A 23,669-nucleotide genomic window follows, 5' to 3' on the forward strand; every position below is an offset into this window, starting at 1 on the left:
AAAAGATGGGGTGCCTGTGTGGTTCAGTCAGTTAAACATCTGCCTTCAGCTCAGGTCATGATCCCGGGATCCTGGGATCAAGCCCCACACCAGGCTCCCTGCTAAGCATAGAGCCTACTTCTCCCTCTCTCTCTGCTACTCCCCCTGCTTGTACTCTCCCTCTGTCAAATAAATAAATAGTCTTTTAAAAAAAGAAACCTCTCAGAGATTCTAGCAGACAGTTTGCTTAAATAAATTTTTAAATCTTCAGAGAGAATGCCAATTGACCCTGAAAACATTTCTGTAAAAAGTCTACAACTCTACAAATAGCTTTTGCAAATGTGGTGCATGAAAGCAAAAGTATAAAGAAAATATTCAACCCCTTTGGCCCAGAAATTCCACTCCAGGGAATTAATTGTTTCTAAGGAAAAAGTTCAAATGAATGCTGTTGTTACTGTGTAATTCAGAATAGTGACAAATTTACAGCAAATTCAAAATCCGATCTTTAATAAATTATAGAGCAATAACTCAGTAGACTGCTATATAGCCTTTACATTTAGCCATTACATATTTACTTTGAAAATGTGATACCTGAAGCAACATGGCAGAGTGTTTCAGAAGTAAAAATTGGTATCCATATGAGCAAAGCACCAGAAAAATCTCAAAGATGTGAAAATGTTTATGATGTTGAATGTTAAGAATATGAGCATATGATTTCTATCTTTTTTATAAATGAGTAAATGCACATATTTTACAGAGTGTCCAAGATTCCCAGACCCATACCCCTTCACAAAATAGAGTCAGTGTTTTAGGCAACATATGAGATAGAGTAATCCAAGTGGAGATGGTAATATCACATTTCCAGAAAGGGAATGGGAGCAAGATCACTGACCGCTGAATGAATGAATGGACCACATCAAGCAAATAGATGGGGCAGACCACACAGCCATTTTCTTTTCTTTTTTTTTTCAAATTTTATTTAAATTCTAATCTGTTAAAATATAGTATAATATTGGTTTCAGGAGTAAAATTTACTGATTCATCAATTACATATAACACCCAGCTTATCACATGTGCCCTCCTTTATTCCCATCACCTATTTAACCCAACACCCACCCACCATATTCCATCAACCCTCAGTTCGTTCTCTATCATTAAGAGTCTCTGATTCTAAATGGTTTGTTTCCCTCTCTTTTTTCCCCTCTTCCCATATGTTCATATAATTTCTTTCTTAAATTCCACATATGAATGAAATCTTATGGTATTTGTCCTTCTCTGACTGACTTATTTGCTTAGGATAATATACTCTAGTTCATTCATGTCATTGCAAATGGCAAGACTTCATTCTTTTTGATGGCTGAGTAATATTCCATAGTATATATATCCCACATCTACTTTATCCATTCATCAGACAATGGACATTTGAGCTCTTCCCATAATTTTGCTATTGTTGATCATGCTGCTATAAACATTGGGGTGCAGGCGCCCCTTTGAATTATTATTTTTGTATCCCTTGGATAAATACCTAGTAGTGCAATTGCTGGGTCATAGGGTGGTCTTATTTTTAACATTTTGAGGAGCCTCCCTACTGTTTTCCAGAGTGGCTGCACCAGTTTGGATTCCCACCAACAGTACAAGAGAGTTCCCCTTTCTCCACATCCTTGCCAACACCTGTTGTTTCTTGTGTTGTTGATTTTAGCCATTCTGACACTGTGAGGTGGTAACTCATCGTGGTTTTGATTTCTATTTCCCTGATGATGAGTGAGGTTGAGCATTTTTTCATGTGTCTATTAGCCTTCCGTATGTCTTCTATGGAGAAATATCTATTCATGCTTTCTGCCCATTTCTTAACTGGATTATTTATTTTGGGGGTATTGACATTGATAAATTATTTATAGATTTGGGATTCTAGCCCTTTATCAGATGTGTCATTTACAAATATCTTCTCCCATTTTGTAGATTGCCTTTTAGTTTTGTTGATTGTTTCCTTTGCTGTCCAAAGGTATTTATTTTGATAAGTCCCAATAGTTCATTTTTACTTTTGTTTCCCTTGTGTTCTGTGATGTGTCTAGTAAGAGGTTGCTATAGCCCATGTCAAACAGGTTGCTGCCTATGTTCTCTAGAATTTTGATAGATTCCTGTCTCACATTTAAATCTTTCATCCATATTGATTTTTTTTGTGTATGGTGTAAGAAAGTGGTCCAATTTCATTCTTTTGCATGAGGGTCTCCAGTCTTCCCAAGATCATTTGTTGAAGAGACTGTCATTTTCCCTTTGTATATTCGTTCCTGCTTTGTCAAAATGAGTTGACCATATAGGTGTGGGCCAATTTCTGGGTTCTCCATTCTGTTCCATTGATCTATGTGTCTGCTTTTGTGCCAGTACCATAGTGTCTTCATAACTACAGCTTTGTAATATAGCTTGAAATCCAGAATAAGATGCCTCCAGGTTTGCTGTTCTTTTTCAGGATTGCTTTGGCTATTCGGGGATTTTTGTGGTTCCATACATATTTTAGGATTGTTTTTTCTAGCTCTGAAAAATGTTGGTGTTATTTTCATAGGGATTGCGTTCAATGTGTTGATTGCTTTGGGTAGTATAGAGATTTCAACAATATTTGTTCCTCTAATCCATGAGCATGGAAATTTTCCCAATTCCTTGTGTCTTCTTCAACTTATTTCATCGGTGTTCTATTGTCTTCAGGGTACAGATACTTTAACTATTTAGATAGGTTTATTTTTTTGGTGCAGTTTTAAATGGGATTGATTCCTTGATTTCTTTTTCTGGTACTTCATTATTGGTGTGTAGATATGCAACAGATTTCTATGAATTGATTTTATATACTGCAACTTTGCTGAATTCATGTATCGATTCTAGCAATTTATTGGTGGAGTCTTTTGGGTTTTCTACAGAGAGTATCATGTCGTCTGCAAATAGTAAAAGTTTAACTTCTTCCTTGCAGATTTGGATGCCTTTTATTTCTCTTGTCTGATTGCTGAGGCTAAGATTTCAAGTATTATGTTAAATAGCAATGATGAGAGTGGACATCCTCTTTTGTTCCTGACCAAAGAGGAAAAGCTCTCAGTTTTCACCATTGCAGATTATATTTTCTGTGTGTTCCTTGTACATGGCTTTTATGATGTTGAAGTATTTTTCTATCTAAACCTACTTTTTTGAGGGTTTTTATCAAGAATGAATATTGTATTTGTTAAATTTTTTCTGTATCTATTAAGAGGATCATATGATTATTTTTTAACTCTTTTTTAAATTTTTAATTAATTAATTAATTAATTAATTTGAGAGAGAGAGAGAAAATATGAGTGGGGTGGAGGGGCAGAGGGAGAGGGAGGAGGAGACTCCCCCCTGAGCAGGGAGCTTGATGTGGGGTTCGATCCCAGGACCCCGGGGTCATGAACTGAGCTGAAGGCAGATGCTTAACCAGCTGAGCCACTCAGGCGCCGAGAATATCATATGATTCTTATCCTTTCCTTTATTAAGGTGGTGTATCACATTGATTGGTTCATGAATATTGAACCACCCTGCAGCCCAGGAATAAATCCCACTTAATCCTTTTGAATAATTCTTTTAATGTACTGTTGGATTTGATTTGCTAGGGTGCTGTTGAGAATTTTTGCATCCATGTTCATCAGGGATATTGGCCAGTAATTTTTTCTTTTTAGTGGGATCTTTGTCTGGTTTTAGAATCAAGGTATTTCTGGCCTCCTTGAATGAGTTTGGAAGTTTTCCTTCCATTTTTATTTTTTTGGAACTGTTTGAGAAGAAAAGGTATTAACTCTTCTTTAAAAGTTTAGTAGAATTCCCCTGGGAAGCCATCTGGCCCTGGACTTTTGTTTGGTGGGAGATTTTTGATTATTGATTCAATTTCTTTGCTTGTTAAGGATCTGTTTAAATTTTCTATTTCTTCCTATTTCAGTTTTGGTACGTTGTATGTTTCTAGGAATTTGTTCATTTCTTCCTGACCGCCTAGTTTTTTTGGCATATATATATATATATTTTTTTTTTTAAATATTCTTTTATAATTATTTGTATTTTTTGGTGTTGGTTGTGATCTCTTTCCTTAATGATTTATTTGTTTCCTTTCTCTTTTCTTTTTTGATGTCTGGCTAGGAGATTATCAATTTTATTAATTTTTTTGAAGACCCAGCTCTTAGTTTTGTTGATCTGTTATACTGTTTTGTTTCTATATTGTTTCTTTCTGCTCTAATCTTTAATATTTCCATTCTTGCTCACTTTAGGCTTTATATGCTGTTCCTTTTCTAGTTCCTCTAGGTATAAGGTTTGGTTCTTTATCTGAGACTTTTCTTATTTATTGAAGTGGGCCTTTTTGTTATATATTTCCCTGTTTGGACCTACTTTCCTGCTCCCAAATGTTTTGGACTGTCATGTTTTCACTTTCATTTGTTTTCATGTATTTTTTATTTCTTATTTAATTTCCTAGTTAACCTATTCATTCTTTAGAAGGATGTTCTTTAACCTCCATGTATTTGTGGTCCTTCCAAATTTTTTCTTGTGGTTGACTTAATGTCCATAGTACTGTGGGCTGAAAATACACATGGTATTATCTCAATCATTTTGCACTGGTTGAGGCCTGACTTGTGATCCAGTATGTGATCTATTTTGGAGAATGTCCCATGTGCACTCAAAAAGAATGTGTATTCTGCTGCATTAGGATGAAATGCTCTGAATATACCTGTTAAGACCATCTGATCCAGTGTGACATTCAAAGCCATTATTTCCTTGATGATTTTCTGCTTAGATGATCTTTCCATTGCTGTAAGTGGGGTGTTAAATTTCTTTATTCCAATTGTATTATTATCAATGAGTTCCTTTATGTTTGTTATTAATTGATTTATATTTTGGGTAATCCCAATTTGGGGGCATAAACATTTACAAATGTTAGATCTTCTTGATAGATAGATTCTTTAATAATGATACAATGTTTTCCTTCAGCTCTTCTTACAGTTTTGTGGGGTCTTTAGGGTTTTCTACCAAGGGTATCATGTCATCTGTATATAGTGAACATATGACTTCTTCCTTGCCAACTTGGAAGCATTTTATTTCTTTTTGTTGTCTGATTGCTAAGGCCAGGGCTTCCAGTATTGTGCTGAACAACAGTGGTGAGAGTGGATATCCTTGTCATGTCCCTGATCGTAGAGGAAAAGCTTTCAGTTTTTCCCCATTGAGGATGATATTAGCTGTGGATGTTTTTGTATATGGTCTTTATTATGTTGAGGTATATTTCTTCTATGGTTTTTATCAAAAAAAGTTGCTGTATTTTATCAAATCATTTTCTTCATCTTTTGAGAGGTTCATATGGTTCTTATCATTTCTCTTATTAATGTGGTATATCACGTTGATTGATTTGCTAGTATTGAACCACTCCTGTAGCCCAGGAATAAATCCTACCTGATCATGGTGCATAATCCTTTTGATGTACTGTTGGATTCGATTATCTAGTAACCTGTTGAGAATTTTTGAATCTATGTTCATGAGGGATATTGGCCTGTACTTCTTTTTAGTGGGGTCTTCATTTGGTTTTGGAATCAAGGTAGTGCTGACCTCATAGAATGAATATGGAAGTTTTCCTTCCATTTCTATTTTTTGAAACAGTTTGAGAAGAAAAGGTATTAACTCTTCTTTAAATGTCTGGTAAAATTCCCCTGGGAAGCCATATGTCCCTGGACTCCTGTTTGTTCAGAGATCTTTGATTATTGATTTCTTTGCTTTTTATGGGTCTGTTCAAATTTTCTCTTCTTGTTTCAGTTTTGGTAGTTTATATGTTTATAGGAATGTATCCATTTCTTCCAGATTGCCCAGATTGTTGGCATATCGTTTTCATATTTTCTTATTATTGTTTGTATTTCTGTTGTGTTGCTAGTGATCTCCTCTCTTTAATTCCTGATTTTATTTATTTGGGTCATTTCTCCTTTATTTTTGGTAAGTCTGCCTAGGGTTAAATCAATTTTGTTAATTCTTTTAAACAAACAGCCCCTAGTTTCATTGATCTGTTCTACTGTATTTTTTTATTTATTATTTCTGTATCATTAATTTCTGTTCTAATCTTAAGTATTTCCCTTCTTCTGCTGGGTTTAGTCTTTATTTGTTGTCTTTTCCCAGCTTCTTTCAATGTAAGGTTAATTTGCATATTTGAGATTTTTCTTGCTTCTTGAAGATGGCCTGTAGTGCTATGTACTTCCATCTTATGACTGCCTTTGCTGAGTCCCAAATGTTTTGGACTCTTGTATTTTCATTTTCTTTTGTTGCCATGTATTTTTTAAATTTCTCCTTTAATTTTCTGGTTAACCCATTCATTCTTTAGTAAGATGTACTTTAGTCTCCAGGTGTTTGTGGTCTTTCCAAATTTTTTCTTGTGATTGACTTCCAGTTTCGTAGCACTGTGGTCTGAAAATATGCATGGTGTGATCTCAATCTTTTTGTACTTGTTGAGGCCTGATTTGTGACCCAGTATGTGATCTGGAGAATGTTCCATGTGCACTCTAAAAGAATGTGTATTCTGCTGCTTTAGAATCAAATTTTCTGAATCTGTTAAGTCCATATTGTCCAGTGTGTCATTCAAAGCCACTTTTTCCTTGTTGATCTTCTGCTTAGATGATCTTTCCATTCCTGTGAGGGGGGTGTTAATTTCCTCTACTACTATTGTATTATTATCAGTGAGTTCCTTTATTTGTTATTAATTGCTCCCAAGTTGGGGGCATAAATATTTACATGTTTTAGATCTTCCTGTTGGATGCTTTATTATGATGGCCCTTCTTCATGTCTTGTTACAGTCTTTGGTTTAAAATCTATTTTGTCTGTTATAAGTATGGCTATTCCAGCTTTCTTTTGATGTCCATTATCATAATGTATGGTTCTCCACCCTCTCACTCTCAATCTGGAGGTGACCTTGGGTTTAAAATGAGAGTCTTGTAAGCAACATATCGATCGGGCTTGTTTTTTTTTTTTTTTCTTTTATATCCTTTCTGTTACCCTATGTCTTTTGTTTGGAGCATTTAGTCCACTTACATTCAGAGTAATTACTGATGGATATGAATTTAGTACCATTGTATTACATATAAAGTCACTGTTCCTGTAGATTGTCTGTGTTCCTTTCTAGTCTTTGTTGTTTTTGGTGTCTCTTTCCTGCTCAGAGGGTCCCCTTTAATATATGCAGAGCTGGTTTAGTCTTCATGAACTCATTTAGGTTTTGCTTCTCTGGGAAACTTTTTATCTCTTCTTATATTCTGAATGACAGTCTTGCTGGATATAATATTCTTGGCCACATATTTTTCCCATTTAGCATGTAGAATATCTCATGCTACTTTTTTTCTGGCCTGCCAATTTTCTATGGACAGGTCTGCTGCTAACCTTTTGTATCTACCTTTGTAGGTTAAGGACCTTTTGTCCCTAGCTGCTTTCCGAATTCTTTTTTTATCTATTTATTTTGCTAATTTCACTATGTTATCTCTTGGTGTTCATCTATTTTTGTTTATTTTGAGGGGAGTTCTCTGTGCCTTTTGGACTTAAATGCCTGTTTCCTTCACCAGATTAGGGAAATTCTATGCTATATGCTATAATTTGTTCAAATAAACCTTCTGCACCTTTTTCCTGCTCTTCTGCTTCTAGGACTCCTATGATATGGATATTCTTGTGCTTTGTGGGATCGCTGAGTTCCCTAAGTATATTTGTGATCTAATTGTTTTCTTTCCATCTTCTTTTCAGATTCATTATTTTCCGTAATTTTATCTTCCATATCACCTATTCATTCCTCTTTATTCCATCTTAATTGTGATTACATCTAGATGGTTTTCCATCTCACTTATAGCATTTTATTTCAGCTCTGACTAGATTTCAGGTTTTTTAATCCCTGAATCCTGGGGTTCTCTTGTATCTCTATGCTGTTTTCAAGCCCAGCTAGTATTGTTTTGACTGTTGTTCTAAATTCTTGTTCAGGTATATTGCTTATAACTGTTTTGAGCAAGTCCCTGGTTGTGATTTCTTGTTGATCTTTCTTCTGGGGAGAATTCCTCCATTTTGTCATCATGTCCAGGTTTCTGTCTTTTGTGTATTATGAAAGCTTGTTATGTTTCGTGCTCCTGAGAGTAATACTATATTAATAAGGGGTCATACACTGTCCAGTCCTGGCACTTCAGGAAGTGTTTCTGGTGCATGCTGTGTGTACTCTGCTTTTGTGTTTTGGCTGGTCTTTCCTACAGGTTCAGTCCTCTGCAGAATTCCTCCTTGCTTGCAGTGGGAAGTGTTTGGACTTTTAACTAGGGGTGCTTTGATTTGTTTGTTAATATAAGCCTTAAAAAAAAGCCTGATCCAAGAAAAGTGAAAAGGGAGGGGGGAAAAAAACAAGCAAACAAAAAACTATAAGCATGATTCCAAAGAAAAACAAAGACAGAAGAAGAGGGAAGAAAAAGAATCTTATTCCAAAAAGAGAGGTTTAAACAAACAAACCAACAAATGAACAAACAACCTATAAGCCTGATTCTAAAGAGAAAAAAGAAAAAAGAAAAAAAAGTAAATTAAAAAAATTTAAAAATAAAAAAATGAATTAAAAAGAATTAAAAATAAAAAGTCTGGTCCTATGTCTACCATAACTGAAACTGATGCTTTGGAGCACTCTATGATCAGTAGACTTGGTATATGTGGGTGCCCTGGATTTGTCTTCTGGGGGAGAGGCTTGCTGCCCTGGCTTACAGTTAGACCTGCCCTAGTAAAGATGCCCCTGCCAGGCACGGGGGGCGTGGTTTGGTGTATGTGACTACAGCTTCCACTGAGGGTGCTGTTTTTTTTTTTTTTATCTGAAGTCTGACCACAATTTTGGCCTGATTGAGGGGGTGGGGGTGAAAAATCTTGTCAACCTGCACTCACCTCCAGGGAGGGGAACTTGGGGCCACCACTGTTCAGGAGGCCCTCAAAGACAGCAAGCAATCTTCCCTCCTATGCCCCAGGCTTTTGTCAGATCCCTGCCCTCAACCTGTCTGTGCCTGGGTCATCAGCTTGCCCAGTGTCACAGTTCTGTGTTTTATCTCTGTTTGGTGGCTGGGATTCAAAATTCCAAATCATAAAGACTTGGCAAGGTGCAGACCCACTCCCCTCCCCTGTGAGAGGCTCACAACATGCACCTGACACCATTCGGTCCCAGAAAAGCAATTGCATGGCTGTGCAGGTCCCTGGAGTCTATTGTGAACCATAGTGAAACGCTGCAACTAGGTTATCTGCCCTTTGAGTATGCCTTTGTCCCCTGCTGTTGAACACTTGCTCGTTGGCACTGGATGGGTCTTTTGTCCTTGGAGAAGCAATATACCCTCTTCCAAATGTAATTCAGGAAAGGGAATATTCTCTTTCACTGTGACCGAGGGGATCCCCACACCACAGTGTCTTTCATGAGCCCTATGCCCTGCTCTTTCTCCCACTCTCCCTCTCTTCCTGACTTCTCTCCCCCAAAAAGGGCTCTGTCCCCTCCACAGCACCATGGTTTTTCCCCTCCCCCAATTCATGTCTCTGAACCGTGCATCTGCCACATTCTCTCTCTCCCTCCATTTGTGCAAAATGTTTTCTGAATCCTCAGATTGATATCCTAGTTGTTCAAAATAATTTGATGTTGATCTACCTGTATTTGTGGGAAGAGGCAAGCCCAGGGTCTCCCTACTTCTCTGCCATCTTACTTCCCTCTCCTATCTGAACTCTCCATTCCCTAACCTTCACTCTGCAGGTGACTTTAGGTCTAAAATGAGTCTTTTATAAGCAGCATATAGATGGTTCTGTTTTTTTTTTTTAATCCATTTTGATGCCCTGTGTCTTTTGATTGTAGCATTGAGTCCATCTACATTCAGAGTGATTGTTGATATGAATTTAGTGCCATTGTGTTACCTGTATAGCTGGTGGTTTTGGTGATGTTTTCTGTTCTTTCTATTCTTTGTTGCTTTTGGTCTTTTTTCCCCACTCAATGAGACCCCTTCAATGTTTCTTGAAGGGCTCGTTTAGTGCTCATGAACTCCTTTACTTTTTGTTTGTCTGGGAAACCCTTTATCGCTCCTTCTATTCTGAATGACAGGCTTGCTGGATAAAGTATTCTTGGCTGCATATCTTCCCATTCAGTACATTAAATATATTATGCATTTCTCTTACAGACTGCCAGGTTTCTGTGGACAGATCTGTTGCAAAACTGATCTGTCTTCCTTGTATGTTAAGGACTTTTCTTCCCTTGTTGCTTTCAGGATTCTTTCCTTTTCTGTGTATTTTGTGTATTTGACTATGACATGTCTTGGTGATGGTTGGCTTCTGTTGAATTTAATGGGAGTTCTCTGTGCTTCTTGGATTTTGCTGTGTTTCCTTCTCCATATTAGGCAAAATTTCATCTATAATTTGCTCAAATAAAACTTCTTCCCCTTTTTCTTTCTCTTCTTCTGGAACTCCTATGATATGAATGTTATTATGCATTAAGAAGTTGCTGAGTTTCCTAAATCTACATTTGTGATCCAATACCTTTCCTTCCCTCTTCTTTAAAGCTTCATTATTTTCCATAATTTTATCTTCTAAATCAGTGATTCATTTCTCTGCTTCCTCCATCCTTATTGTCCTGGCATCCAGTTGGGTTTGCATCTCAGTTATAGAATTTTTAACTTTGGCCTGACTAGTTTTTAGGGTTTTCTTTTTAATCTCTGCAGTAAAGGATTCTTTAGTGTTCTCTATGCTTTTTTTTCATGCCCAGCTACTATCCTTATAATTGTTGTTTTAGCATTTGTTTCATATATTTAATATCTGTATTGATTAAATTCTTGGCCATTACTTCTTCCTGTACTTTCTTTAAGGGTGAATTCCTACATCTTCTTATTTTGTCTAGGTCACGGTTTTGTGTGTGTGTGTGTGTGTGTGTGTGTGTGTGTGATTGTTAGAAAAGCCTGTTGTTTTCCTGCTCCTGAGAGTAATGGCTATATTAAGAAGAGGTCCAAAAAATAGGGTGGAGGTCTTATATGAACGCTGCAGGTGTGTTTTGGTTGCTCCTATCCTCAGGTAAGTCCTCTACAGAGTTTCCCCTTGCCTGTAATGGGAGGTGTTACCTTGTCCACTGTGTGGCAAGTTTTAACTAGGTGTGTTTGGTCCGCTTGTCAAAAGAAGAAGCTGGATTCTATTTCCCCAAAACTGAAGCTTGCATCACTCTATGATCAGTAGACTTGATGTGTGTGAGAAGTTTGTGCTGGTCTTCTGGGGAAGGGGCCTGTTGGGTTGATTTTCATGCCAATCTGTCCTGGTAGACATATACTTGTAGGGCATGGGGGGCAGGGCTTAAAATAAGCAGCTCCAGTCTCCACTACAGGGCACTGTGTTGTTCACCAAAGTTGGTCTGTGCTGCGGTGCAGGGGAGGGGAATGGCTTTGTTCCCCTCTCTCCTCCCTGAAGCGGGGAGTTTGAACCCATCACTCTTCAGGAAGCCCTCACAGGAGAGTGAATAATCACCCCTCTTGTGTCCCTAGCTTCCATCAGATCCTTGTCTTCACCTTATCTATGTCTGAGTTGTCTGCTTGCCAGGTGGCATAGTACTCTTGTGTTTTATCTCACGCATGCAACTGGGTTTCAAAACTCCAAAGTTTAGGGACACACATGGTGCAGACCTGCAGTGATCCTCTAGGGGAGGGTCATTGCCCTTTTGCCATTTGCTGGTTTGTCCCAGTAAAGCAGCTGCATGACCATGCAGTCGTTCGGAGTTTATGGTAAATCACAGCAAAAAGCCAGCACCAAGGTTTGCTGCCCTCAGCCAGTGTCTTTGTTCTTTTGCTAGCGAACAGGGCAGCACATTGGTGCTGCCAGAATGGGAGGCAGTAGTAGTCAGTTAATGTTCTCAACAAGTTAGTGCTTTCAAAAACTATTCGTTATAATTCCTGATTTGTTTAGACTCCTTGTAACTATATCATTAGAGTTGTTTAGTTTTCTCAGAAGCAGCTTAAATCCAAGGCTACTGAAAGTTTTTGAAACCATTGTAAAATGAGTTACTTATGTTTAATAATAATTTTCTAAGATGTAAGCTTAATAATTTCACCCCTGAAAGAGAATTTTCAAAAAGCTTTCTCATGGAAACTTGTCAAATTGCAATCTGTTCATACGAATGTTTTTCAGGTGGAAGTGAATCCTCCTGGGATAAGGATAAGATGCAATCTTCTCTTGCTGCTCCTGGACCCCAACATGGACTTGCTCATGCAACCCTTGCTAGCCAGCCAAGTCTTGGGGGTGCTCCTACCCTCAATCCACTGCAGCAGAACCATTTACTGACCAATAGTATGTATACTGCCCTTTCAAATCTTGGTGTGTTGAGAAAAATACTACACAAGATCCACTGGATGCCGTGGGCGAGCAGGGCTAGTGTATTTTTCTTCCATAAGGTTTAACAATTTGAAGTCATAAGGGTAGATTGAGAGGGATTCATTTAAGAGTGTAGGTTTTAGAGAGTAAAGATAGATTGAGAAGAGTGATAGGCAGATAGAGAGAGTCAGAGCTTATAGGGAGCAGAAGCCACAGCTAGAGTCTGGTAGAAACATTTAAATTACTGGAGACTCAGTGTGGACCCAGCTTGAGAGATAAAAACCCCTAGAGGCCTTACACAATTCACAGTGCTCACCATAGTGTAAGACTGTTGAATCTGTACCTTTGTACCTCTGAAACAAATAATACATTATATGTTAAAAAAAAAGAAGATAGTAGGAAGGGAAAAATGAAGAGGGGGAAATTGATGGGGGAGATGAACCATGAAAGACTATGACTCTGAGAAACAAACTGAGGGTTCTAGAAGGGAAGGGAGTGGGGGGATGGTTTAGCCTGGTGATGGGTATTAAAGAGGGCACGTATTGAATGGAGCACTGGGTGTTATACACAAACAATGAATCATGGAACACTACATCAAAAACTAATGATGTAATGTGTGCTGATTAACATAACATAATAAAAATGCAAAAAATAATAATGAATATTTTATAATAATTTAAATAAATTCTTAATTATTCATGGAAAAAAAACCCTAGAGGCCAATTCTTAGTACGTCTCTGCACTTTCATGAGTCAACTCCAGGAGCACTTTTAGGTTCTCAGGATGAAGACCTGAGAAAATTCTCTTCACGTTTCTGGGACAAGAAAATTACCCATTTCAATATATGCCCAGAGTGTTCTGTTTTCCTTAACAAAAGCCTACCCTCGAAGGAAACTACTTTACCAGAGTTAAACTACTTTGTTTTACCAGAGCCTAACTGATGTGTGGGAAAGTATATATTAAAATCCAGCACCCTGTAATCATTGCTGTGAGGTAAGGGAAACACACTTCCCCAGCCTCTTTAACATTTCCTGTGGGGAAAGAGAAATACTCAACTCTAGCTCCCTCTAGCCTTCCTCTCTCATGTAAGAGGGAAAAAAGCTAAAAATCACTTGTGAAAGTCACAGCCCAAGGACACAGGCTCACTAAGACACTGAAATCCAATGATATATTTCTCCTCCTTACATATTTTACCACCACCACAATAAGACTCTGTATAAGAATAGTGGACTACAACTGAGAAAACTGAAGTCCTCAGACCCAATTGAATTTGGATTCTTTAGGATACACAGATAATAGGGGGACAAGAAATTACCATCACTAATACAACAGCTACAGCAAACAGTAAATATAACCTAACTCCCGGTAAGATAAAAGTAAAGCTTCTTACTAAAAGCCTGTTTACCTGAGTTCCTTTTAGCCAATGCATAATGTCTGGCTTCAAAACAAAAATTACAAGGCATGAAAAAGGCAAAAAACACAGTCCAAAGATATAAAGCAAGCATCACAACCAGAATTAGATATAACATATATTTTAGAATTATCAGACGGGTATTTAAAATAACTATAATTTGTATACTAAGAAAATGGAAAACGTACAAGAATACATGGGAATATTAACACTGTATGTTAATTATACTTGAATAAAAAATACATGGGAAATATAAGCAGAGAGATGAAAATTTTAAGAAGCAAAAGTAAATGCTAAAAATCAAAAACACTTCAACAAAATGAATAGCTTTGATGGGCTCACCAGTAGTCCAGACAAAGTCAACTAAGTCACTGGATCACCTTCCCAGGAGGAGGAAGCATCCATCAACCTCAATACCATCAACAAGTGCCCCCTGCTGAAGCCGTGGGCCCTGACCTTCTCCTGTGGCTGAGCCCTGCAAGCTTCTGCCCTGAAGGCCTATGATGGAAAGAAAGAGAACCTGAAGGCTGCCCAGGAGGAGCACATCAAGTGAGCCCTGGTCAACAGCTTCGTCTGCCAATCAAAGTACACCCCATGTAGTCAGGCCAGGGCTGTAGCCAACGAGACCCTCTTCATCTTTAACCATGCTGACTAAGCGGAGGTGTCCTAAAGCTGCCCCCTCAACACTCCAGCCCCCGCCCCCTCCCACACTCACTCTTGAAGAGGGGGCCTCTCCAGGGCTCCAGGCTGCTCTTTACTATCACTTTTGCGCTTTCATGAGTCACATATTGAAGCATATCAATAGAAACTTCCCAGAATGGAAGAAAAGTGAAAAAAAAAAGATTAAAAAAAAAAACAAGAACAGAATATTGAAGAATTGTGCAACAATTACAAAAGGTGTAGAATAAATGTAATGAGAATACCAAAATAACAAGAACAAGGAAAAGGAACAGAAGAAATATTTAAAGTAACAATGACTGAAAATTTTCCCAAATTGAGAGACATCAAACAAAAGATTCAGGAAGATCAGAGATTACTAAGAAGAATAAATATTTAAAAAATACTACACTTATGCATATTATACTAAAGCTGCAAAATCAAAAACAAAGAGAAAATCTTTTTAAAAAATCAGAGAGTGGGGCACCTGGGTGGCTCAGTTGGTTAAGCGACTGCCTTCGGCTCAGATCATGACCCTGGAGTCCTGGGATGAAGTCCCACATCAGGTTCCCTGCTCAGCGGGGATTTTGCTTCTCCCTCTGACCCTCCCCCATCTCATGCTCTCTCGCTGTCTCTCTCTCAAATAAATAAATCTTTAAAAAAATAAAAAATCAGAGAGAAATAAATCCTCCTCACCCATACAGGAACAAAGATAAGAATTACACTGAACTTCTCTTCAGAAACCACGCAAGCAAGAATAAAGTGGTGTGAAATAGTTACAGTGTTGAAAGAAAAACAAAAACAAAAAACACCAACTTAGAATTCTGAATCCAGTGAAATTTCCTTTTAGTAGTGAAGAGGGAAATAAAGACTTTCTCAAACAAAAGTTGAGGGAATTTGTTATCATACCAGAGATCTGCATTATACAAAATGTTAAAAGAAGGTCTATAGAGAGAAGGAAAATAATTTAGGTCAGAAACTTGGATATACATAAAGGAAGAAGGTTAGGGAAGGAATACATTAAGGTAAATGTATTTTTTTCTTATTCTTAATCAGTCTTACAAATAATACTCTATTCAAAATAATAATAACAATATATTGGTAAATAATATAAATGGCAATAATGTTATAAGGGATAAGAGGGAGGAATTGAAAATATTCTGCTGAAAGATACTTGCACTACACATGAAACGGTATAGACTTATTTGCAAGTGAATTTATAAGTTGTAAATGCATATTGCAAACTCCAGGACAACCACGTAAATTTTTTAAATAAATAAAATTAATATACTAAGAGAAGAGAGGAAAGAGAATCATATAAAATAGTCAGTTAATACCAGAGAATACAACAAGAGTGGAAGAGATTTTTTTAAAAAAGGTCAATGAATAGATAACACTTATAAATATTATAAGTAATTATCCAATTATTAATAATCACTTTAAATATGATTGGTCTAAATACACCAATTACAGACATAGATTGCCCCATGTACTCTAGTGACTAAGAATGTTGATGTCTTGGCCATTACTTGCAATATACCTCTTATGTAATCATGTATCAAGCAAAATAACCAAAATGAAACAACAGCAATAAAAGAATGAAGACTGTCAGAGCAGATAACAAAAGAATATCAAATTATTTGGTGTCTATAAGAAACTCACTTTAAATTTAAAGACATAATTCAAAGTAAAGGAATGGAGAAATATATACTATGCTAACACTAATCAAAAGTAGGAATAGCTATATTAATTTCAGACAAAGCAGATTTCAGAGCAAGAAAAATTGTCAAGAATAAGAGGGGTATTACATAATGATAAAGAGGCCAATTCTCCAAGGAGACATTAATAAACCTTAATGTGTTTGCTCCTATTAACAGAGTGTCAAAATATGTGAGGTAAAAACTGGTAGAACTGCTAGAGAAAATAGATGAATCCACTATTATAATTGGAGACCTTAATACTCTTCTCTCAGAAATGGATATATTAAATTGACAGAAATTCAGGAAGATCATAATTGAACTGAAAAGCACCATCAATCAACTGGATCTAATGGACTTTTACATTTTATCCAACAACAGAAGGACATACAATCTTTCAAAACTGAACCATGAAGAAACAGACATCTGAACAGACTGATAACAAGTAATGAAATTAAATCAGTAACGAAAACATTCCCCAAAATAAAAAAAAAAAAAAGTCCTGGACCAGATGGCTTCAGAGGTGAACTCTACCAAATATTTAAAGAAGAGTTAATACTTATTCTCCTCAAATTAGTCCAAAAAATAGAAAAGGAAGGAAAATTTTCAAATACATTATACAAGGTCGGCATTACCCTGATACCAAAACCAGGCAGACACCATTAAAAAAAGAAAACTACAGGTAGATATCCTTGGTGAGCATACATGCAAAAATCATCAACAAAATACTAGCAAACTACATTCAACAATACATTAAAAGGATTATTCAGCACAATCAAGTAGGATTTATTCTGGCGATGCAAGGATGGTTCAATATTCACAAATCAATCCACGTCATACACCACATCAACAAAACTAAGGATAAAAATCATATGATCATTTCAATACACCAGAAAAATTTTGAAAAAATTTAACATCTGTTCATTATAAAAATTCTCAGTAAAAGTGGTATTGTAGAGGGAACATAGCTCAAAATACTAAAAGCCATATATGAAAAACCCACAGGTAACTTCTTAATGAAGAAAAGCTGAGAGCTTTTCCTCTAAGATTAGGAACAAAAAAAGAATGTCTAATCTTATCACTTTTATCAACTTAGTACTGGAAATCCTAGCCACAATAATCAGACAAGAAAAATAAATATCCAAATATGTAAGGAAGAAGTAAAACTTTCATTATTTGCAGATGACATGATACTATGCATAGGAAACCCTAAAGACTCCACCAAAAATCTACTAGAAGTAATAAATTAATTCAGTAAATTTGCAGGTTACAAAAATAAAGCCCAGAAATTGATAGCATTTCCTTATACAAATAACAAAGAGGCAGAAAGAAATTTTATTAAAAATTCCATTTACAATTGCACCAAGTAAAATAAAATACCTAGGAATAAACTTAACCAAAGAGGTAAAGGGCCTGTACTTTGAAAACCACAAAACGCCGAGGAAAGAAATTGAAGATGACATAAACAACTGGAAAGACCTTCCATGCTCATGGATTAGAAGAACCAATGCTGTTAAAATGTCCATGCTACACAAAGCAATCTAGAGATTCAATGAAATCTCTATCAAAATACCAACAGCACTTTTCACAAATCTAGGACAAATAATACAAAAATCTTTGTGGCACCACAGAAGACACCAAATACTCAAAGCAATCATGAGACAAAGAAAACAAAGCTGGAGGTACCACAATTCCAGGTTTCAAGATACACTACAAAGCTGTAGTAATCAAAATAGAATGGCACTGGAACAAAAATAGATATGTAGATCAAAGGACCAGAATAGAAAAACTAGAAATAAATCCCTGATTATCTGGTCAATTAATCTATGACAAAGAAGGCAAGAATGTGCAATGGGGAAGACAACCTCTTCAATAAATGGTGTTGGGAAAACTGGACAGCTACATGTAAAGAATGAAACTGGACCACTTTCTAACACCATGCATAAAAGTAAACTCAAAATGGATTAAAGAACTAAATGTGAGACCTGAAACTATACAAATCTTTGAAGAGAACACAAGTAGCAATTTCTCTGCCGTAAGTTGTAACATTTTTCTATGTGTGTCTCCTAAGGCAAGGGAAAAAAAATAAATGACTGGGACTATATCAAAATAAAAAGCTTTTGCACAGCAAAAACATCAATAAGACAAAAGGCAACCTACTGAATGGAAGAATATATTTGGAAATGATATGCCCAATAAGGCGTAAATATCCAAAAATATAAAGAAATTACATAGAGCTTAGAAGATGATGACAAAACCTTAGTTTCACCTCATCCCACAAACACAACTGTATAACTATCAAATCATCTTAAATACCCCAGAAATCACCTGAAAACTGACAAAACAAACTACATAACAAAAAGGAAGAGGGCACATCAAAGAAGGTAAGAAGTGCATAGCTGAGGGTTAGGAGAGAAAGAGATCACAGCTGCTGCAGAAGTGAGGGAGCCATGGTCCTGTAGAAAGGCACAAGACAGTGGAGCATACAGGGAAACAACACAAGGGAAACAAGCTATTGGAATGGGAAAGAAAAAGGGACTGAATTTTGTGAGTTCTTGCAACCAGCCGAGCTTAAAGCCTGGAGTTTGAAAGGTCAGGGGCTGTGCCTGGGATAGAGCCTGGAGGGCACTCCTCTGCTCCTAGAGAGAAGACTGGCAAATGACCCAGGGCCAGACAGCATGGAAACAGTGACCTGAAGAGCACCTGGGGCACACCCTAGAGAGATTATTCACTGTTCTCTGAGCAGTTCCCTGATTGGCATCATTCATTAAGATATGTGTCTGGGAACAAAGGAACTGGCTGGCACCATTTCCTACCCCCCAAGTCTCTCAGCATAAACACAGAGCCACCTGTAGGAAGCAGTGTAGTGATAACACTGGCTACCTAACTTGCTTACACAAAGTCCCATCCCCTGTGCTCTGGTGGATCTGCCCTACCAAGTCACACTTAACTCATTCAAGCCCAGAGGGCTCCTTCCCCCGAAGACCAGAACAAACCACAGCCCATACCACCTCTACCCTACAAGAGAGTTTGCAGGGGCTCAGTTCTGGTGGGGGTACTGTTAGGTCTCATTTCAAAGCTAACCAGAACACACCTAGTTAAAACTGACCATATTCAAGTCAGGAACAAAACACTGCCCATAGCAGGCAAGGAAAGCCTCTGCAGATGAATGGCCTGAAAGAAAGAGCAGCCAAAACACAACAGCAGAGCACATGCAGCACAGACCAGAGTCACTCCTTATTATACCAGGCCCATCATACTACATGACCTCTTCTTCATAAGGCCATTAAGTTCAGGAGAGGGAAACGTAACTTCATTTTCTAACACAGAAGAAGGCAGAGATTTAAATGAAATGCCAAGACAGAGGAATGAAAGAACAAGATAAAGCCACAGCCAAAGATCTAAGTAAAATATATATATATATATATATATATATATATATATATATATAGAGAGAGAGAGAGAGAGAGAGAGAGAGAGAGAGAGATAGAGAGAGACTTTCTGAATTCCTTGGCTGCCAGATCAGGAAACAAAGACACAGAAGGTGAAAAAATTTGACCCAGGTCCCACTGCTTCTGAGTGGCAGAGCAAGAATTCAGCCCAGGCTTTCTAGATCTAGAGTCTGGTCTCTCAATCACAATGATACCTATTGCTAGATTGACCTTCCAAAAGAACACCAAGCTGCTATTTTACACATGAAGAGGGAACACAAGAAGAAATTGAAAACCTGCAGGTCTCTTCTGATTTGTTAAGTGTATATTTATCTGGAGTCATTGTTACCCTGCTCACATTTTGTTCTCTCATTCATCTATTCTACTCTGAACAAAATGACAAGATGGAAAATATCACCTAAAAAAAAGAACAAGAGTGAGTACCGACTGCCAGGGACCTAATCAATACAGACATTAGTGAGATGTCGGAACTAGACTTCATAATGACGATTCTAAAGATACTAGCTAGGCTTAAAAAGAGGATGGAAACATTAGAGGAACCCTTTCCGGAGAAATAAAAAAACTAAAATCTAACAAAGTTGAAATCGAAAAGGCTATTAATGAGGTGCAATCAAAGTGGAGGCTCTAACTGCTAGGATAAATGAAGCAGAAGAGAGAATTAGTGACATAGAAGACCAAATGATGTAAAATAAAGAAGTTGAGAAGAAGAGATAAACAACTACTGGACCACGAGGGCGGAATTTGAGATACAAGTGATACCATAAGACAAAACAATATTAGAATAATTGGGATCCCAGAAGAAGAAGAAAGAGAGAAAGGGGCAGAAGGCATATTGGAGCAAATTATAGCAGAGAACTTCCCTAATTTGGGGAAGGAAACAGACATCAAAATCTACGAGCACAGAGAAGCCCCCTCAAAATCATTAAAAATAGGTCAACACCTGACACCTAATAGTAAAACCTATGTGTCTCAGAGACAAAGAGAAAATCCTGAAAGCAGCTCGGGACAAGAGATCAGTAACCAACAATGGTAGAAACATTAGATTGGATGGGGCACCTGGCTGGTTCAGTCGTTAAGAGTCTGTCTTCGGCTCAGGTCACAGTCCCAGGGTCCTGGGATCGAGCCCCACATCGGGCTCTTAGCTCGGCGGGAAGCCTGCTTCTCCCTCTCCTACTGCCCCCGCTTGTGTTGCTTCTCTCACTGTGTCTTTCTCTGTCAAACAAATAAAATCTTAAAAAAAAAGAAACATTCGATTGGAAACAGACCTATCCACAGAGACCTGGCAGGCCAGAAAAGATTGGCATGATATATTCAGAGCACTAAATGAGAAAAATATTCAGCCAAGAATACTATAGCCCGCTAGGCAGTCACTGAAAACCGAAGGAGAGATAAAAATCTTCCAGGACAAACAAAAACTAAAGAAATTTGCAAACATGAAACCAGCCCTACAAGAAATATTGAATGGGGTCCTTTAAGTGAGAGAGCTTAAAAGTAACAGAAATCAGAAAGGAAAAGAGCAAATATACAGTAACAATCATCTTACAGGCAATACAATGGCACTAAATTCATATATTTCCATAGTTACCCTGAATGTAAATGGGCTAAATGCCCAATCAAAAGACACAGGGTATCAGATTGGACAAAAATCAAGGCCCATCAATATGCTGTCTGCAAGAGACCCATTTTAGACCCAAAAGACACCTCCAGATTGAAAGTGAGGGGTGGCAAACAATTTACCATGCTAATGGACACCAACAGAAAGTTGGGGTGGCGATCCTTATATCAGACAAATTAGATTTTAAACCAAAGACTATAATAAGAGATTAGGAAGGACACTATATCATACTTAAAGGGTCTATCCAACAAGAAGGTCTAACAATTGTAAATATCTATGCCCCTAACATGGGAACAGCCAATTATGGGAGCCAATTAATAACAAAAGTAAAGAAACACATTGACAACAATAAAATAATAGTAGTGGACTTTAATACCCTCCTCACTAATATGGACAGATCATCTGAGCAAAAAATCAACAAGGAAATAAAGACTTTAAATGACACACTGGACCAAATGGACTTCACAGATATATTCAAAACATTCCATCCCAAAGCAACAGAATAGACATTCTTCTCTAGTGCCCATGGAACATTCTCCAGAATACATCACATCCTAGGTCACAAATCAGTTCTCAACTGGTACTAAAAGATTGGGACCATTCCCTGCATATTTTCAGACCAGAATGCTTTGAAACTGGAACTCAATCACAAGAGGAAAATTGGAAAGAACTCAAGTACATGGAGGCTAAATAGCATCCTACTAAAGAATGAATGGGTCAACCAGGAAATTAAAGAAGAATTTTAAAAATTCATGGAAACAAATGAAAATGAAAGCACAACTGTTGAAAATCTTTGGGATGCAGCAAAGGCAGTCCTAAGAGGAAAGTATATAGCAATATAGGCCAACACCAAAGAAATACAAACAATTATAAGAACATTATGAGCAACTGTATGCCAGCAAATTAGAGAATCTGGAAGAAATGGATGCATTCCTAAAGATGTATCAACTACCAAAACTGAACCAGGAAGAAATAGAAAACCTGAACAGACCTATAACCACTAAGGAAATTGAAGCAGTCATCAAAAATCTCCCAACAAACAAAAGCCCAGGGCCAGATGGCTTCCCAGGGGAATTCTACCAAACATTTAAAGAAAAATTAATAACTATTCTTCTGAAAATGTTCCAAAAAATAGAAATGGAAGGAAAATTTCCAAACTTGTTTTATGAGGCCAGCATTACCTTGATCCCCAAACCAGACAAAGACCCCAACAAAAGGAGAATTACAGACCAATATCCTTGATGAACATGGATGCAAAAATTCTCACCAAAATACTAGCCAATAGGATCCAACAGTTCATTAAAAGATTTATTCACCACGCCCAAGTGGGATTTATCCCTGGGCTGCAAGGTTGGTTCAACATTCACAAATCAATCAATGTGATACAATACATTAATAAAAGAAAGAACAAGAACTATATGATCCTCTCAATAGATGCACAAAAATCATTTGACAAATTACAGCATCCTTTCTTTTTTTTAAAGATTTTATTTATTTATTTGACAGAGAGAGACACAGTGAGAGAAGGAACACAAGCAGGGGGAGGGGCAGAGGGAGAAGCAGGCTTCCCGCTGAGCAGGGAGCCTGATGTGGGGCTCGATCCCAGGACCCTGGGATCATGACCCAAGCTGAAGGCAGATGCTTAATGACTGAGCCACCCAGGCGCCCCATACAGCATCCTTTCTTGAACAAAACTCTTCAGAGTATGGGGATAGAGTGCACATACCTAAATATAATAAAAACTATTTGTGAAAAACCCACAGCGAATATCATTCTTAATGGGGAAAAACTGGGAGCTTTCCCCCTAAGGTCAAGAATGCGGCAAGGATGTCCACTATCACCACTGCTATTCAACATAGTACTAGAAGTCCTAACCACAGCAATCAGACAACAAAAAGAAATAAAATGCATCCGAATCGCCAGAGAAGAAGTCAAAGTCTCACTCTTTGCAGATGATATGAGACTTTATGTGGAAAACCCAAAAGACTCCACCCCAAAACTGCTAGAACGCATACAGGAATTCAGTAAAGTGGTAGGATATAAAATCAATGCACAGAAATCAGTGGCATTCGTATACACCAACAGCAAGACAGAAGAAAGGGAAATTAAGGAGTGGATCCCATTTATAATTGCACCCAAAACCATAAGATACCTAGGAATAAATCTAACCAAAGAGGCAAGGAATCTATACTCAGAAAAGTATAAAATGCTCATGAAAGAAATTGTAGTAGACACAAAGAAGTGGAAAAGCGTTCCATGCTCATGGATTGGAAGAACAAATATTGTGAAGATTTCAATGTTACCTAGAGCAATCTACACATTTAATGCAATCCTTATCAAAATACCATCCACTTTTTTCAGAGAAATGGAACAAATAATCCTAAAATTTGTATGGAACCAGAAAAGACCCAGAATAGCCAGGGGAATGTTGAAAAAGAAAAGCAAGGCTTGTGGCATCACAATTCCGGACTTCAAGCTCTATTACAAAGCTGTCATCATCAAAACAGTCTGGTACTGGCACAAAAACAGACATA

At 37.4% G+C, this 23,669-nt stretch overlaps 1 protein-coding gene across 1 annotated transcript in view; it reads left to right on the plus strand.

The window, feature by feature from the left end:
• The window catches only part of DACH2 (dachshund family transcription factor 2), a 907,788-nt gene that overhangs the window by 732,388 nt on the left and 151,731 nt on the right, over window positions 1-23,669 (plus strand). The window contains exon 5 of the mRNA XM_073880945.1: window positions 12,121-12,279. Coding sequence (XP_073737046.1) covers window positions 12,121-12,279 — 159 coding nt within the window. The remainder of the gene's footprint in view (window positions 1-12,120; window positions 12,280-23,669) is intronic.

Source organism: Callorhinus ursinus, unplaced genomic scaffold (assembly GCF_003265705.2).
Source record: "Callorhinus ursinus isolate GAN/ISIS: 27379988/994484 unplaced genomic scaffold, GSC_fseal_2.0 scaffold40, whole genome shotgun sequence".
NCBI lineage: Eukaryota > Metazoa > Chordata > Mammalia > Carnivora > Otariidae > Callorhinus > Callorhinus ursinus.